The sequence below is a fragment of the Cavia porcellus genome, unplaced genomic scaffold (assembly GCF_034190915.1).
Source record: "Cavia porcellus strain 051 isolate PalLab524CR breed Dunkin Hartley unplaced genomic scaffold, mCavPor4.1 scaffold_16, whole genome shotgun sequence".
Taxonomy (NCBI): Eukaryota; Metazoa; Chordata; class Mammalia; order Rodentia; family Caviidae; genus Cavia; species Cavia porcellus.
The window spans coordinates 18,509,980-18,529,112 of record NW_026947499.1 but is presented as its reverse complement, the minus strand read 5'-3'; the positions used below and the strand labels follow the sequence as shown (position 1 = coordinate 18,529,112).

General features: G+C 48.9%; 1 protein-coding gene across 5 annotated transcripts in view; it reads right to left on the bottom strand.

The window, feature by feature from the left end:
* Window positions 1-2,555: 2,555 nt before the first annotated feature.
* Cmklr1 (chemerin chemokine-like receptor 1) overlaps window positions 2,556-19,133 on the bottom strand; it is a 97,242-nt gene continuing 80,664 nt past the window's right edge. For all 5 annotated transcript variants that reach the window (XM_063225807.1, XM_005007229.4, XM_063225806.1 and 2 more), the window contains exons 2-3: window positions 6,649-6,723; window positions 2,556-6,059 (exon numbers count right to left, since the gene is read on the bottom strand). In XM_063225807.1, the coding sequence (XP_063081877.1) occupies window positions 4,941-6,059; window positions 6,649-6,651 (1,122 nt within the window). In that variant the 5' untranslated portion in view covers window positions 6,652-6,723 and the 3' untranslated portion in view covers window positions 2,556-4,940. The remainder of the gene's footprint in view (window positions 6,060-6,648; window positions 6,724-19,133) is intronic.

The following is a 19,133-nucleotide window of genomic DNA, read 5'->3' as shown; positions in this document are numbered from 1 at the left end:
GGGCTGTGAGGAAGTGACAAACCCGTCAGACCCCAGTTTCTCCCCCACAGATCAAGACAATCCTTCACTTTCCCCCTTCGCCTCCTCCTTAAAATATGACAATGGAGAGGAAATAGAGATTGTCATCCTCCCTCAAGAAGAGTCTCTTCAAGGGGAGAGTTTTCTGTCTGCACGTTGCTGGGGAAACAGCAAAAATTTCTGAGACAAACAGACGGGGCTTAAATCCCGGTGCTGACACTTACAAATTGTGTGGTGCTGCTCCCCGCACCACCACCACACTTGGTGTTCTCCGTGTGAACATTTCCAGCACCGAGAAGTGTCGCCCCTCCCCTCACCAGCTGGCCCCTCATCCCCAGCTGCCTGTTAACCAGGTGTGGAGACCAGCAGCTGCCTGGTGTGCTGAGACATCCCCGTCCTCCAGTGCAGAGATGCTTCTGGACGCTCCCCCAGGGCAGAACTCAGGTGATACGCAAGGTTACACCTCAACTCCAAGCATTGGGAGTCTCGTCTGCATAAATTCCCACAGCCCCCACCCACAGTTGCCGTGTGAATATGCCTCGTTCCTCGTCTGTTAATATATGTATTATTTATGGAGCTTTATTATGTGCTCAGAAGGCTCCCCTGAGAAATATAATTGTGCCCTGGGAGATAAATTTGAATAATATTTGCAATTAATTTCCATCAATAAAGCAGTACAATGAGACCTCTCTATAACAGCAATAGCCCTGGGTTGGTTTCCCACCAACTGTTCCCCTGAGGAGCTTGGGAAGCTGTTAAGTCTCTCCCCTGTAACCACTTCTGTGGCTCTGCCTTCACCTGTCCTGTCCAGGGACCCCAATGCCTCGGCGAGGCTGCAGCGGCCCCCTGGCCTCCTCTTCTGCCTTTTCCAGTTGGTCCTCACCAGAGCAACTAGGGGGCACTGATTCGGGATGCAGGGCAGGTCTTGTCACATCTCTGCACATGGCTCCCAGTGACGCAGGGCAGGCACCCCCACCTCACCATCTGTCCTGTCTTCACCTACCCTCTCACTGCCACCCCATCCCTGTCAGCCCCCCGGAACCATCGCTCCTTCCTGCTTCCTCACAGCTGCCCATGCTGTCCCCTCCACCTGGAGCACCCCGCTCCTCCACTCCCCACCAGATCAATGTCCACCCCGCTCCTCCACTCCCCACCAGATCAATGTCCACCCATCCTCTGCATTATGACCAGTGTCTCTCCCACAAGGAAGTTGCCTTGGGCTCTGGACAGGGTCAGGTCCCTCTGAAATAAAAGAGTAGCATTTCACCATAACCGTTTCCCATTGGGGCTGTGCATGCGTTGCTTTTAATTATTAATTTCTACCTGTTCATCCCACTAGCCAATAAAGGAGATCATGAGGACAAAGATTGTGTGTGTATCTTATCCCTGCGTCCCCAATACCCACCACAGTGGTATGCCACTGGCGAAGTGGAAGTACACCAAATATATTTTTATAAATGGACGAATGGGCAAATATATAGGTCAGTGATGGCAAACCTATTGCACGGATGTTATTGTGTTTTTAAAACAAAAGATGTTAATGTATGAGTTGGGGGTTTTTTCTGTACTAAAACCTCAGTATTCAGGTTTAATCACAGTGTTGGCACTTTGCAAAAAGTGGGTTTTGGGTTGCAGTTTGCCACTTGATCACTAAAAGGTTCACCATCGCTGATATAGATGGCTATGTACCTGGACGGATGGGTGGGTGGATTGTTGGGTGAATGCTGGGATAGATGACTGAATGATGTTGGTGTGAGTGGTGGCTCCTGAGGTGAGTAGGTAATTGGAGGGGTGTTGAGGTGAGTGGACGGGTGGGAGGGTGGTGGGATAGATGGATGAACAGGTAGAAGTTGGGGTGAACGGGCAGGTGGGTGTTGGGGTAGGTTTTGTGGGTGGACCCTTGAGCAGCTGAGCAGTGCACAACAGCATGGACATGGACGTTGGAGCTCTGGCTGTGTCCCTTACCTACTAAGGCTTGCTGTGTTATCTTGACTCAGTTACATTTTTTGATATGCTGAATTACTAGGAAAATAAAAATAAGTAGTGGAAATTTTTCCAAAGTGCAGATTCCCCAGAGTCCACAATGTGGGGAATAGGAGGCTGGGAATCCCTAGGCCTCTTTAGCCACCTCACAACATAGCCAGGAGGCTTTGGACAGGCGACACGGCCTCCCTGAGCCTCTGCCACTGTTCCATGGTTCTCTCTCCGTGAGGTCAATCGTGGGTGTGGATGTTTGGACCGACACACAGCAGATGCTTTTTAAAAATGGCAGATCTTTCCTTCCCCATCATGCTCTGCTGCTTCTCTGCTCTGAACTCCATCTTCTCTTCTTGTCCCTCTGCCTGTGGTCCCCTCATGAGGCCCATCCACCCCCACCGGAAGCAGTGCGGGGCTCTATATTCCTCAGTCCAGAGAGAAGGTGCTCAGGCCCTGAGTATATTGGCTGCCTGCGAAGTGACACGGGAACACACTTAACAAACTGCAGGAATTATACACATGTGACCCATGGAAATGCTCATACGACACGGGGACGTGACTGACGAGAATGTCATGGTTGCATTTAATACTAAACAGCAAACTTCAGTCAGAATAGGGAGCCAACGAAAGGGAGGGTTGGCTCTGAGGGGGAAAACAGCAGGCTTGAACTGTGCTCCTGTTTATCAGCTTTTCTGATGACAACACAAATTCCTGGCTCCCTAGCCCAACCAGGAAGCCCAGCGGGAGTGCCATCATCCCCAAGCCAAGTGACCATCTTTGTGACCTGGGACAAATCTTATGCCATCTTGTGCCTCTGTTGCTTCATCTGAAAGCTAGGGCAGGGGTGTCAGGGCACTGGGCCATCTTCACAGTTCCTCTTTGGCTCTCAAGTGGAAAAAGCACAGACTCCTTGAAGCATTTAAGTCCCCAGCTTGTGTCCACTCAGAGCCGCCTCATCACAAGCATCAAGACCCAAAAGGAAGGAACAGTCTGTCTTCTAATGAAGTGTGATTCCAAACAGGCTGCAACTTGGGGACTGGCCCAGCTCGAGGTAGACATCACATCTGTTCCTTGCATCCTGTTGGAGAATTGGCTTAGCAACAAGGGGACTTGGAAGAGAACAGAATGTGGACACTTAGAGGCCAGAAGGCCCTGGGCCTGCAGAGGCTGCCTCCTGACAGGCCTCCCCCCGGCCCCGTTTTCTGCTGAAAGGGGAAGGTGCTGAAAATGGGAGCCATAAGGGTGAATGCTGATGGTATAGGGGGCACTGGAGCCCAAATGCCTTGTCTGTATATGTAAGATCATTCTGAAAACTACTTGCAAAGCTTCTTAATTGCCATTAAGATGTTCTCAGCCATCTGCTGAAGAATCAATAGTTATAGTTAAAACCCCATCCTCTCTCGTTGCTTCCTGACTCTGCAGCCTCTTTGGAGGCAGGAAAACAGAAGTTGCCATCCAGCTGCTGGCAGAGACTAGCTAAGTGCCCTTGAACAGGCCATTTAACCTCTCTGAGCCCCAGATTTCTCACATGTAAGAGAGAAATGATCACTGTACCTAACTTGGAGTTGCTGTGAAGAATAAATGAGATACATAGAAAATACGTAACGTAGAAAGTGCATAAATGTAGGTTGTCATTATCGTCTGGAATAGTCTCAATAGATAAATTCTTAAGAAAAGAAGAAAATCACTGGAGCCAGGCGTCAGACCCTCGTTCAGCTCCTATCTCTGCCACTGATTTGCAGTGTGCAATGAAAGGTGAGTCACTTTCACCCTGATAGCCTTGGCCTTGTTTATGAACAGACAGTGTCCTTCCCTGCAGCAGGAAACGTCCGGTACGATGACAAGAGCCAGGCCACAGGGCTGTTGTTGGTTTAGCTCAGGAGCTTGGCTGAAGGAGCGGGATCGCAGGCTGTGGTCGGGGCTGGGACCCCTCCTCTCTTCAGGAGACGCTCCCAGGATGCTTCCCAAAGCTGTGCTTCCCAGCGGCCTCCAACAAGGCTTGGAGGAAAAGGGAGAGAAGCAGAAGTCCTGCTCTCTGCATGCTCACTTCCGGGGGGCGGGGTTTATTCTGAGCACCTCCAAGCCCGCGCTGAGTGGATTAGGAAAAGAAGGAGCTCTGTTACAGGGGGCCAGGCTAGTGAAGCTGTCCAGCAACTCCAGGAAACTGTCATCACATGCAAAGTTGGAGCAAGGATCTGGCACCACTCACACCCCAGTAGCACCTATGGCCAAAGCATCATTGCCCTGTGGAGTTCTAGGTAAGGTGCTGTATGTCCGTGGCCTTTGCTCTGCCTTTACCATTCCTGATCCCCTCCCCCGCCACCAAGCCCCAAGTTCTGTTTGCAGGCCCCCTTTGTCTTGGCCTTGCAAAGATCCCACAAAGCCTCTCTGGTTTCTGTCCTTCCAGCTCATCTTAGAGTCAAGTTCATGGTCTTGAAAGCTCACGGGCCAATGTCATCTTGCTGTCCCAGGTAACCATGCATGGTATACTCCTTAAACCCAGAGCCGTGGCTGGAAGACTGGAGCTTCCTAGCCGACTACTGATACAGGAATAAGGGGTAAAGTGCAAACTGCATCACCCTGGATTGGCTTTGACCTCCCCTGCTCACACTAGGGACCTCACAGAGGGTGGTATTTCCAGGGTATACGATAGCCTCATCCCACAGCCTTGTGTTGATTTCAGTTCATGGCGGTGCTTTGGAGAACTCTTCCTTTATTCTTCCAAATCAGGTAAGGCTGGTCTCCCACAAAGCATGGACTGCAGGTCCACGGTTATGAGCAATGTGACAGGCTGTGTCTACCATCCCACTTAAAGAGAAAGAAGTCCCACGTGCTGAACTCCCAGCTCACAATGTGGCCTACCCCATACAAAATGCACCAAACATTGGAATGTCCTAGGGCAGCCCTGGGTTGGGAGTACCCACTGGGGGCTTCTCAGGAGAGGTTCACAGCATGCTGGTCTCCTTTTCATTCATGGAATATTTCTCAGTCATTGAGGACATCTTGGTAAAGCTCCTGTGGCTGGGGTAGGAAGAGTGGCCCGTGTCCTCGCTCAGAGCATTGACCAAGCGGGAGAAGAAGGTCACCTTGAACTTCTTGAAGTCCTGGCCCATGAAAACATACAGAATGGGGTTCATGCAGCTGTTGGCTATGGCGATGGCGGTGGCAATGGGCAAACCCAGGCTGAATACAACACCAGGCATGGCCTTGTGGTAGAGCTCCAGGAGGTACAGTGTGTGATACGGGCACCAGCAGAGAAAGAAGGTAACGATGATAGTCATGATGATCTTGAAGGGCTTCTTGGTCTTGGCCAGGCGGTTACGGTGCAACTTGCAGACAATGGTGAGGTAGCAGACTGTGATAATGGAGACGGGGATCAGGAAGCCACAGAAGAAGCGTGTGAGAGTCACCACCATCTGCCGGTTATGCCCCACAGGGTCCAGTTGGAAGTGAGCAGGCCAGGAGGAAGACTCCGGTGCAGACAGGCTAAAGTTGTTGAAGCAAGATATTCTCCCGTGCAGATTGGCCGTGTCACGGAAGATGAGGGATGGGGAGCTCAGGAAAAAAGCCAGCACCCAGATAACAATGCAGGCCATGTAGGCCAGCCGGATGTTGCGGTGGTTCTGGGACCAGACAGGCAGAAGCACAGAGATGCAGCGGTCAAAGCTGATGACGGTCAGCAGGAAGACACTGGTGTACATGTTGTGGATGAGCAGGAAGTTGCTGATCTTGCACATGGCTGTCCCAAACACCCAGTGGTAGTCCATGGCGGCATAGACTATGTGAATAGGCAGGAAGACATTGAACAGGAAATCTGCCACGGCCAGGTTGAGGAACCAGACAGTGTTCACCGTCTTCTTCATCTTGAAGGTGGCGATGGCAATCACTAGGCCATTGCCCACGATCCCAAGGAAGCAGACAATGCTGTAGATCACTACCAGAAAGATCCTGGCGATCCCAGCTTCCTGGGGAGAGGAGTCCTCCAAAATCACGACGGAGTCAGAACCATCCAGATAGTCTTCCTCGTAGAAGGCAGAATCATTGTAACCTCCATCCTCCATTTTCTGCAAGATAAGACAAGGACCAGCAGGAAAAGAAGTTAACCAACCACATCTTTCTTGGCTCTGACAAGACTGATGTGGCGATTTAACCACTTCCTGAGTTACTATTTTATTTAACAGACACCTTGCCGCAACTTCCTACATGACAGGCACTGTTCTTAGGACTTGACATACATAAACCTTCTCAGTCCTCACAAGTATTCGGGAAGGTTATGAACCCCAATTTTAAAATGAGGAGACTGAGGCATAGAGAGCTGAAATTGCCCAATGTCACACATCTAGGAAAAGACAAAAGCATGATTTAAGAGTAAGTATCAGTCTCCTGCCTCTGTCTCTTTGGGATTCTGGCTCCCGGCAGTCCAGTGGAGGGAGGTCATTTATTCACCAAAACTAATCCCTCAATGCTGGGAGCATTCTAGCAGTGCTAAGTGTAACGAGAGAGAGAGAGACGTGGCACTGCAAGCTGGGTTCCAAATCACGGTTCCAGAGCCCAAGGGACACCTCTGCTATTGTCTTCCCTTCCTGCCCCTGCCCTGTGTGTGGGTTCTGGTCCCCTTAGGAGACAGGAGTTCTGACCACAAGAGGCCCTCACCATTCACTGTTGGGTGCCCAAAGCACTCCTCTGTGGGTCCTCAGCCAGTCAGTCCCTGGGCACAGTTGGCGACACCTATACAGAGAAGCAGAGGGTCAGGTAAATCCAGTTTTCTTAGAACTTAGAACCAGAGGGTTGAAGGAATGGAGAGCTAAAAACAGGAGCCACTGTAGTGATTCCCATGTGACTGAGGAGGAAGCAGAACTTCAGAGAGGCTGAGTGGGATCAGCCAAGATCACCCTGCTGGGAACTTGCAGAGCCCTTGAACTCAGATCAATCAACAGGCGTGACCAATAGATCGTCAGCCGGACCCTTCGTCCCAACCACTCTCTCCCCAGTGCATCCCTAGAGGAAAGCTCAAGGTGGGCTGGGTGCAGGGAAGACAGGGGAGACAGCACGGAAGGTTCCATGCAGATGCACACTCATGCAGGACCAGGGGGTGCTGAACAGTGCTGGGCACAGAGAACACCAAAAGGGACCACCCCCAAACCCATGGGTGCTACAACTTTAAGCCTCTCGTGTTATTTCATCCTCCCAAGGCCTCTTGCAGGCATCTTTCACTGCTTTATTTTTTTTTAAGAAATGTGGAAATAAGGATCAAAAGAAGCAGTGGCAATCTCATTGGGCATATTCTGGGTCCTGTGGGTGCCATGAATGAGACACAGGCCTGCTGCCACAGGGGTCTGGTGTGGAAATGGACACGAAGACAAAGACACTGAGCAGCTCCTGTGCAGACAGCTAGACTGCCACTGCCTGCAAGCTCCGTTAGGAGCTTATGGATCATTTTCAAAATGGATGGAAGAGCAAACTGGTACCCTGAGAGCTGTTGGAGGTCATTGCCATGTACATGGTTCAAATCCATCCCTGGCTACTGCCCGACTGAGTGGCTTTTGACACATGACTTCTGCTTTCTGAACCTCAGTTTCCTTATCACTAAAATGAAAATAGTTACTTAACAGAGTTGATTTAAGAATTTGAGGCACTCCAGGCTACAAAATCATCATATAAAAATCATTAATGAACTAGCTGAGAAAGAAATCAGGAAAACAACTCTATTCAAAAATTTGCTTCGAAAAATACATAGGGGTCACAAAGGAGGTGAAAAAGCTTTGCTATAAAAATTTCATGGCATTAAAGAGAGAAATTGAAGAAGTCACTAGAAGATGGAAAGATTTCCCCATGTTCATGGAACAGCAGATTTGGTAATGTTCAAATGACCGTATAACCAAAAACGATCTACAGATTCAATACAATCCTCATCAAAATATCAATGACATAGAAAAAGAGTTCTAAAATTCATACGGAAGCACAAAAGACCCTAAATAGCCAAAGCAATCCCAAGCAACAAGAGCAAAGGTAAAAGCATCACAGTACCTGATTTCAAATTATACTACAAAACCATAGTAACAAAAACAACATGGCACTGGGACAAAAATAGACACATAGACCAATGGACCAGTGGACACAGAAACAACCAAAGCCTTCTGATTCAGGGGAAAGGAGTTAAAAATGTAAACTGGAAAAAAGACAGCCTTTTAAACAAATGGTCCTGAGAAAACTGGATATCCATATGTAGAGGATTAAAAATAGATCCCTATCTCCTACCTTCCATAAAAATCCACTCAAAATGGGTCAAAAACCTAAGCGTAAGATTAGAAACATTGAAACTGCTAAAAGTGTAGGAAAAAATACCTAAAGCCATAGGTACAGGCAAAGACTTCTAGAACAGGACTCCAGTAGGCCCAGAATAATGGTAAGGATGAGCAAATGAGCTCCATGGAATTAAAAGTTTCTGCACAGCAAGGGAAACAATCAACTGAGTGAAGAGACAGAAAATCTTGGCCAGTTACTCTTTGGACAGAAAAGTCATACCTAGACTATAGAAAAAAAACAAAAAACTTGACACCAAAAGTATCAAGTGGGCAAATGTATAGAACAGACACTTCCCAAAAGAAGAAGTACACATATAAATGGCCAATAAGTATGGGGGGAAATGCTCAATACCTTTAGCTATTAGGGAAGTATAAAACAAAATTACAGAGATTCCATCTCACCTCAGTCAGAATATTTGCCGTCAAGACTATAAAAAAACAAACTAATTACTTAATTAATTCTGATGAGGATAGGGTTGGGGGAGGAGCCTTTCTACCCTGCTAGTGGGAATGTAAATTAGGATAGCCACTAAAGAAATCAACATGGAGGTTCCTCAGAAAACTAACAATAAAGGTAGCATTTGATCTAGCTACTCCCTGAGTATACCTGAAAGAATTAAAGTCAGCATATTAAAAGGATACGTGTATACCTGTGTTTATTATGGCTCAATATACAGCACCAAGATATGGAACCAGCCTAGGTGCCCATCAACAGACCAATGGACAAAGCAAATGTGGCATATCTACACATTTATTGTGCTGTAAGGGAATTTAAAATTTTAAATAAAAGCCTGCCACGAATGCCCACCAAAACCAGGTGGACATATCCAGACAAGCCTTATAACAAAACACTCCTTTCTTTGTGTAACCCCTGTTTTTCCTGTCTTTGTGTGGCTAATGGCCTTGCAAAGTAACATGAGATGTGCAACTTAGGGTTTGTGTCTACATGTTACCCCAAAGCCTCATACAGTCATGGGGGCAGGATGCTAGAATTTGTGATTGATTCATGGTCCACTGCTGGGATTATGGGTGTGAGTGCTACACCACCCCAGGATGTGTACCCTACATGTAATATAAGGCCCCTTCTGCTCTTGTTACTTTTACTGTTTTCTGTCACCATGAGCTATTGCCTTCTGCCACGAGCCACCCTGCCTCAGACCCAGCAGATGATGAACTGAAACCTCCACAAACCGTAAGCTAAATAAATCTTTCCTTTCTTAATCTTGGATATTGGGTGTTTTGTCTCAGCAGTAAGAGTAAATCAACCAAGACAAGATGTTTAACTCCCTTGGTAACCTGTGCTGTCACCCAGCCTTCCAACCATAATGCACCAATGAAGCTCTGGGCCTCTTTCTTGCATTCCTGCAGGATGGGGCTCTGACTGAGTTGAGAGAGAACCCATTCAAGGCCACCAGTGTAATAAACTGCTTCCTAAACCTACTTGGTGCCATTTCTTCCCATGTTTGGTCTGTTTTCTGTGATGGTACCACATAGGAGTATTACTCAGCTGTCAAGAAGCATGAAACCATGATATTTGCAAGAAAATGGATGAAACTGGAGATCATCATATTAAATGAAATAAGTTTGACTCAGAAAGATAAGCAACACAAGTTTCCCAATATATGGAATCTAAAAGAGATGGCATGAAAGTTGAAAGGAGTCTATTATTAAACAAGAGAAAGGGAGTAAGGGAGAAGAAGGTGATAGGGGGCTGGAAAATTATTATTAATTATTAATTAATATTATTAATTATGTCATTAAAAGATCATGATGGTGACATGAGTTCACCAAGGTGAAAAGGTGTCTGCTTCACTTCATTAAGCGAGACAGTGGGTTGTAAAACAGTATGATGGCATTGCCAATATTTTCTTTTCAAAAGTACATTAATATATAGAAATATCCAGAAATTGTCTAGAATGGTATTCGTTTAACAGTTTGAATCTGTCTGATGCAGACCATATTTTGTTTGAAAGAATTTTTGACTTGTACTATTATAAAATGTTATCTCAAAATATGCTTGTCACCTTAAATATATACGATTTTGTCAATTTTACTCAGTAAAAAAAACAAAATCCCATACTAGAAGTTGAACCCAAGGTCTTTACACTGAGCGACATCCCCAGGGCCTTTTATCTCTTTATGTTGAGACAGTCTCTCTAAGCTGCCCAGGCAGCACCCCAACTTGTGATCGATCCTCCTTCCTCGCCTCTCTGTGTGCTGGGATTGGAGGCACAGAGCACCACTACACCCTGCAAAAACAAACCAGCAAACAACAAAAGACAACTTTTTAGAGAAAGAGAGGTATCAGGACTGTGGCTATTTATCTGGATGCCAGCACACAGTAAGTGCTTAATAAACAGGAGCGATTTGTTACTGCCCAGCGGTGCACAAAGGATGAGCAAATTTGAAATCAGAGCTCTGGCCAACCAAGGTTCATGCACTTTGCCCCACTGGAGCTCGCTCACCTTGACAAACAGGTTCCAAACTGCGAGTCAGTGCTTCCTCTCAAGTGAAATAAATCGGACACTGACATACCGCATTGTCTCTCCATGGGAGAAACCAAAAGTATAAATAAGGACCAAACTCTGTAACAGGTTTTGTGAAATAGGAAGAAATTATTCAAAAGGAAAGGGGAACTAGGGAGGGGGAAGGAGGGAGGGCACGGGGACACCCTCCTCCACAAAGAATATAATCATTATGTACCGCAAATGTGGACTAGTAAAGATTTTAAAATTTTAAAAAAGAAAAATAAATAAACAGCCCCAGCTTCCGTGCATAACTTCACTGCTGGTCTTTTTTGGGGCACAGGGGATTTACTGGGAGTGGAACTCATGACTGCATTTGCCAGGCAGGCACCGCACTACTGAAGTCCACCTCTGGCCTACTGCTGGCCTTTAGAGACCTGAGGTTATATTTTATAACTTAGAAGTTCTTTTTCTGTTATTAAATAAAACCACTAGAAAAATCTCATTGAAGAATCTGAGCTCCAGGGCCTCAGCATGGCAGCTTTGGTGTACTCCCACCCCGGAGGCAGGAGAACATTCCAGCAGCGCCCCGAGGCATCCTGAAAGGCACTGGAATTTAAATGACAACAGAGACTCGGGACTGCCCTCCTGTAACTGTCATTTGACTGGGGTAGAGACCAGCACTGGGAGGGAAGCACTGACATGGGCGCATGTGACACTTGCCGGGGACTGGGCTGAGCTCTCAACCCAGATGGTCCCAGCCGAATCCCAGGAGGGGCTCCCACAAGGCTCAGGGAGACCAAGACCCTTGGCTGAGCAGGCAGACAGGAAGTAGGCAGGCTGGGGTGTGAACAAGCTTGCAGACCCGGACTCAGCCAGGATGCCACACTGCCTCTGAAACTGCCATCTGTGCGAGTGGGTGAGCACCACCAAGCGTGTCCTAGAGGAAGAAGTGACCGTGTCCACATTCCCTGTGCCAGGCTTTGCAGGCCTCAGCGGGTGAGGACATGGCTTTTCTAGGTCCCTTCCCGCCTGGAGCACACCAGTACAAGGCAGAGAGATGATAAGGTCCCCCAAGCCTGCTCCGGACACTCAGTCACAGATGGCGGCTGTGGAGAGTTGGTGCAGCCTGAGAGCTTGAGGCTTCCCGGGGAAGGTGACATCTGAGCCAAGCAGTAAAGAACAGGTACAGATTCAGGCAGTGGAGAGCAGGGAGAGGGTGCACCAGGCGTCTCCCAGCCCCAGGCCCCATCATGGGCGGCAGGAGTAGGATGCAGGCGCAGTCCGACACAACAGTGGTGTCCGCAGAGAGGCTGCCCTGTGTGGATAACATCATGTCTGAGGCTCTGGCTGGGCAGGGAGCAACTTGGGGTCAGAGGCTGCGTCATTTCCTCTGCGCACCAGGCCCTACCAGGGCTGGCACAGGGTGACACACATCCCCCTCCGGGCACATTTTTCTGTCCTCCCTTTACTCCTCCCCTACCGGAAACAGACTGGGTTGTTTCCTCCACTGGAGCACGCTCCCCCACCACCCTCAGCAGCCCACACACATCTCCGCTGTCCGGAGACCATTTCTATTCATTACCCAGGCAGAACAGCAGCCCTGGCTGAGGCCCACATTCTGGGTCTGCAGAGCTGCCCCCATGACCTTGGGCAAGATTGTGACCTATGCTGTACCTCGATTGCCTAATCTGTAAAATGGATGTGATAATCATGATTCCTGCATGGTACGATGGTTGCAAGGACTACAGGTCAAATATAATGCACAGCTGTCTCTTCATATGCAATATGATGGATTCCAGGGGCCCCATGTGGGCCCTGAAGTCCTCTGATGTGTAAGTCCCTTATCTAAAATAGTATAATATCTGCATGTAACCTATTCATGTCCTCCCATTTTAAAATGTTTGGAACACTTTATTAATATGCATGGATTGCACAAATTACTAGAGTTGACTGTGACATTTCCATACATGCAGTTAGCATGTCTCCCTTACAGTTTAACTTATCTCTGTATGACTTAACACCCCCGACACAATGTAAATCTATGGAAACAGTTGTTATTCCATATCAGTTAAGGACAAAAGATCACAAGAAACAGTCTGTAGCCGTTCAGTACAGAAACAATCTTTCCCCAAGTATTTTCAATCCCTGGTTGGTTGAATGCTTGGATGTAGGCTCCTTAGGTACTTGGGACAGTGCTTGTTAGAGGACCAGCATTCTGTTGCTGTCACTATTGATTATAATAATAATTAGTAGTAGTATATTAATTGCTCAGGCTTGTATTTTTAGCTCCCTTTTGCCTGGACAGATGGGAGACGGTGAGCTAGAGGCCGGGGGGGGGGGGGGCAGCTCATTCCTGCCCAGCTGTGTCCCAGCCCTAAGCTCAAAAGTAGGTTAGGAAGGACAAGGCTAAGGACTTTGTTTCTCTAGGCCCCAGGCCCCTCATCCCTCAGACGGGACTGCAGAATCCACTCACCCGCTCACATGAGTGGGAGCACTCATGTGCACGATGACAATGAATCCTTTGCCAATTGTAAAGAAAATTCTAGATCCACATTTTCCTGACATAGTCCACAACTGGGAAACGTACGGGAAATATTAAACTGTATAGCACCCTCCAAAAATAGTGCTAGTTTATAGATAAGAAAATGGGCCTACAGCAGTGAAATCACTTGACTGAGGCCACACAGCCAGGAAATCTGATTCCAGAATCTTCCGGATTCGGTGAAAGGGCCTGGATTTCCTGTTTTCCTTGACAAGTTAGCACCTCCCTGCTCTGAGTATGCTAAACTCTAACCCTGAATCTTGTGCGACCCGGACTGTATCACATTCCTGAGCCTCCCATGCAGGTGCCGTCTCTGAGTCGAATTCTCTGACTTCTCCCTCTCCCCCACAAGGTACACAAGCGGCTCCCACGGGAAAACCACACTGCAGTGATGCTGCCCACTGCTTTCCTATGGGTGCCATCCGTGAAGCCTCCTGCCCAGTGAAAAACACCTTAGAAACTCATGATAAAGAAGAGCATTGCTTCACCTGAGGAATGGGGTGGCTTTCTGTTTTCTGATAACCCGAGATCTCTAGCTGGTCACATTTCCTTTCTTGACTTGCCCACAGGGAAACTCAGAGTCACACTTCAGATGAAAGGTAGCAACATCCTAATCCCTGCCGCTCTCCAAGTTTCTACATCGGTTTTGGTTGGCTCTTACGCCATTTATATTGGTTTTAATTCCTTGTAATAAATAATAATGGGTTGGGTGCATACACAAATCCAAACACTGTACTAAACAGGCTTCATTACATGAGCTCACACATTGCCAACAGCCCCAAGAGTGGCACTGCTATCACTCCCATTATAAACCTAATGTCACACAGTTAGCTAGTGACAAGATCCACATCCAGGTTGCTCTGACCCCAGTTCTTTAATAGCTCTTTAGAAAGTTTTTCTGCCACGCCTTTCCTGACAGCCCAAGGGTCCCCGGCTCCACCCTCCTCATTGCTCCCTTTTTCTGAATGTTTAGGGAATCCGCCCTCCCACATTTGGGGGGCAAAAATCTGGCTGGGTTCTGCGACACGCAGGGGATCACTCACCAGCAGCCACACACGCCGTCCCAGCCCAGGCTGTGAGATGGTTCTGACACTGGCTCTGTCTCTCCTGTCCTCTGCTCTCTAGAGCCCTGAGGACCGATGAGTCACTCGAGCTCAGGTTTCAGTCTACCTGAGACCCTGACCTCACATTCCACTGGACTCCAGGGGCCTGGGCTGCTGGCTCCGAGCCTCCGGGCTAGAGCGCTGCAGGCTGGTCTCCGTGATACCTTTTCCCCGGACAGTTTCTGCGGGTCTCGGGGAGGAGATGCCAGTGAGAAGGTGGAAGCACAGGCCCTCTGCGGGACACGTCCGAGTGGTCATGTCCTCTTTCTGGAGCCTTAGTTGTGCAATCTAAACATGGGAATGATACTAATATTTCCTACTTCTAGGTCTGGGTTGAGCTAGGGCAAAAGACATGCTCTTTGAGAGTCAGGACTAAGTGGCAGAAGGTCTCTATTGCTTCTCAGTCCCCAGGAGCCCTGAATGGGCCTATCCCAGGTCCCCTAGCTCATTTCTGTGATGGCGAGCACGACAGAAAAGCCCGGAAGACCTGGGTTCAGGTGAGGATCATGGAGCGCTGCTCTATAGGAGACCAAGCCAGCTTCAGCTCAACACCTGAGAGCTTCCTGTACGGGCATACTTGCTGGGCGGCAGCCTCCAACCTCCTGCTGTTTCCAGGGTATAGGATCTTTTAATCTCTTTTAAATTGCTCCTACAAGTTCAAAGTCATCCTTAAAATCCAGTTGCAATCTTCAGGAAGCATTCCACAGTGTCCCCTCTTGTTACCCCAGGAGTAGCACAGTGTCCACATCCCCCAAAAGACATGTCTACCAGAACCCATGAATATGAGGTTATTTGGGAAAGGTGTACTTGGCAGGTATAATGAAGATAAAGATCTCAAACTGAGGTCATCCTGGATCAGCACGGGCCCTCAGCTCAGTGCCAGGTGGCCTTAGAAGAGAATGTGACAGAGGGAGACCTGAGGAGGCCATGCATTTGGAGGTGGAGACGGGATGATGGAGCCACAAGCCAAGGAAACGGAGCCACCAGAAACTAGAAGTGGTTGGTAGGGAGACCCCTGGGGGCGGGGGGTGTTGTGGAAGGGGTGACACAGCCCAGCAGACACTTTCAGACTTCTGCCTCTGACACTTCCTCTGAGTGAATTCTTGTTGTTTGAACGGCCCAGTTTGTGATCACTTGTTAACCCAGGAAACAAACACGGCCCCATTCTGGCTCTTGGAGCATCATGCTCACCTCTGTGGGGCAAAAGGCACTTACGTGACTGTGATCACCTCCCGCATGTGACCAGATTGCAAGTTCCCAGGGAAGGCAGCTGGGCTGAATCCAGCTCCAGATCCTCAGGGCGGAGCACACTGTAGGCACGAACTCCTTTTCTTGTTTGGTTGTTTTTCCATCTCTATGGATAAAAGTTACCCTTCCCCAGCCTGCTCCTTACAGCGGCCTCCGGGTGGCGCACTTGGTACCAGCAGCCCTGGGCTCTGTGTGCTCCACGCTGGAGCTAGGTCTCTGGTGACCTAACTTCAGGCTCAGGGCTTAGAAATCACACGCTGTCTCTTCTGTCTTCCTCTTTTTTATAAAATAAATACAGACTCAAAAGAAATGCAAAAATATTACGGAGATGTCGCCTGTTCCTACCACCTGCTTTTCCCCAGCGATAGCGCCTTACACCTCCTGAAATGGCTGTAGGCAGTGAATGAATAAACAGATGAACGAGGGAATGGATGAATGAGCAATTGGAGGAGCCCGGGAAGGCAGGCCTTTTCGAGCTCACTGGGCCAGTCTGGAGATTGGAATATAATGGTAATGACAGAGTTGACCCAGTAGAACAAAGAACAACAGAACGCAGGGATAAAGGGCCTAAATGTGGCCTTCCATCCAGGGCTGGCCTCTGACCTGCAAGCTCTGTGACCCTGAGAACATCACGTAGCTCTCTAAAGCCTTGATTTCAGTATCAGTGCAGTGGGGCTAATCCGAGACCCCAGCCACCTGGCGTGCGATTGGGATGGCTTAGAGGTGCTTGTTGATGGCCCAGGGCTCTGGCGGGGACTCCCACAAATAGCAGAAGAAGCGCTTCCTATGTGCTGGGCAGCAAGCCTGCCACGTATTCACACGCCACCCAGCCCTGCCGGCAGCCTGACGGGTTCCTGACACGGGTGCACCTATTTTCAGCTGAGGACAGAGGTCCAGAGTGTCAGTCCTGACCTGAGAGTGACCTGAGAGAGAACTTCGTGCTGCTACAAAACAATAGCCTGCCCTCTGCAAACAAGGAGGAAGGGCCCGCCAAGCCTTCCTGACGCCGGTCCTATCTACACACCTGGGCCAGCTGTCTGTGCAGCTTTGACTTCAGACATTCCATTGGGACTCTTTGAAGCTGTGACCCCAACCCTAAGCCCTGCTTAGCCTCCCTCCGGACAGCTGCGGCTGTCACTCCGGTGTCGGCCTGCCTGTGTGGAGGTGGAATCCGTCTGATCCTTCCCGCAGCTCGGTCCCGGGGGGTTCCTTGCGTCCCCATTGTCTACCACAGGGACACACAGGAAACGCTGCAAAGGATTCTGCACCACTGTGGAGCACAAAGGGAAGGAATCACTTTGTCACTAAGGGTGGCTCTGACTATAATCAATGTCCACCAGGTTGTCTGTCAGTTCAGGCTCCACCTGCCTCCCTCCAGTCACTCTCTGCAGTTCCCCAGGTCTCTCCCTCTGCTGCTGACCAAGCCCTGCCCTCTGTCCCCAAGCCACCCCCGCATGAAAGGCCTACTGCACAAACACACTCATTCCCAGGCTACCTCAGTACAGTGCCTGGCACACGGCAAGCACACACATCACTGTTATTGGCATCTTGATTTATTGAGCATTTATTAGGTGGCAGGGGCCTGGCCTATTAGATGTTGTTGTAGACTGTGCTCAAACAGCTCTCAGTGCAGGAAGGTTTCCGCCCATTTGACGGACAAGGAAACTGAGGCTGCATGATGCCTGCATTGTTGTCATTGTTAGATATTAGAACGCTTGGTGCCTGACCGCAGTGATCCAACCTACCATTTTTTAACTTTATAATAATCCAGAAACAATATGCACTCAACAGAAGCTGTCTTTCAAATTTTGAATTGTGGCTTTTTTCCCAGACTAGCGATGTGTGTGGTCGGGTGCACTTTCAAGATGCGGGGCAGTGGCATTGAGTGACAGCTTGTTCAGTCCCCTAATCATAAGGGGAACATAACTCCCCAGGAGGCTGCAGTGTTAAGTTAGGGTGCTAGGCAGGGTAAGTGTAGTAAATGCAGTTTTGTTTGTTTATTTGTTTGGGGGTTTTTGGTACTGGAGATCGAACCCACCACTTCACACTTGTCAGGTAGGCACTGTGGCGCTGAGCTATATCCCCAGCCGTGTTTGCTTGTCTTTGAGATGGAGTCTTACTACGTAGTTCAGGTGGTCCTTGAACTCGCTGTGTAGCAGCCTGGCCTTGAACTTGTTGCGATCCCCTTGCCTCTGTCTCCCAAGCGCTGGGATTCAAGGTGTCCACCACCACACGGGGCCATAAATGCATTTCTGACTTACAAGCTTTTAAGTTTGCGTTGGATTTATCTGGACAGAACCTCAGTGTAAGTCAAAGGGCATCTACGTTACTGTACAAGCTTCCTCCTGATTGCTCATTGTGTGATTGGAAGTCTTACCTCTGGCTCACCTCACTTACACTAGGGTTCTCTCTCTCTCTCTCTCTCTCTCTCTCTCTCTCTCTCTCTCTCTCTCTTTCATGCAAGTAGTGAAAGATACTGTAGACAGACTGTGGATCAAAGAAATATAAATAAAAAGCACAAAATGCAGTCCACACCTTCTAGACTGGCAAAATTTGGAACCTGGAGACACCCCCCCCCCCAGCAGCCAGGTAGGGACCTCATGTCATGCTGTGGGGTCCCATGAATGACTGGGACATTCTGTGCAAGCCTATAGCCCACCTGGAGACCCGCCAAGGGATGTTCAAGTGCACTGTTGGTGCAGGGATGCCCTCTGCTTCCTCTAGAAGAAGCCCTTGCATGAGGATTCCTGCAGGCAGGATTTATGAAGGAAGCATTCCAGGAAAATCAAGTCAAGGAGTGGGGGAGTAGGACTGGGAAAGGGGGGGGGACCAGGCAAGGGTGCGGCATCCTGCAGAGTCCCACAGAGAGTTCCCTCAATGCCACAGAGCGCCCTGGGACAGCACAAGTCACATACCTGGAGGCCAAGTATTTATGCCTCTCTGCCCTACCCCCAGGATGTGCATTGCAAAGCACAGTCTGCCTCTGAGGTCAGTTCTCCTCGGAGAAGGAGCTGCAGGTGCCAATCCCCAGCTCTGCAGGAAGTGGGAGCTCATAGGAAACCGTCCATGAAACAGTCATGAACCCAGAGAGCACAGGCAGGCCACAGAGCGTCTGCTGGTGCTGGATGCTGGAGGCCCTGAGTGTTGGTCATGGGGGAGCTGGAGGTAAGCTGAGATGGCCCCTAGCCTGGGATATTAAGCCATCAGGAGTTACTGATTATCAGGTGCACACACAGCAACATAGAAACAGCCTTTTCTGTTTCTTTCTCTTTTTTCTTTCTTCCTTTGTGTGCATGCATGGGTCTGTGTGTAGCCCTGGGGATTGAATCTAGAGTCTTTGTACTGAGTTACATCCCCATCCCTTTTTAAAAAATGTTTTGAGAAAAAGAACTCACTAAGTTGCCCAGGATGGGCTCAGATTCCTGATCCTCCTGTCTCAGCCTCCCAGAGTGCTGCCATTGCAGGCACATGG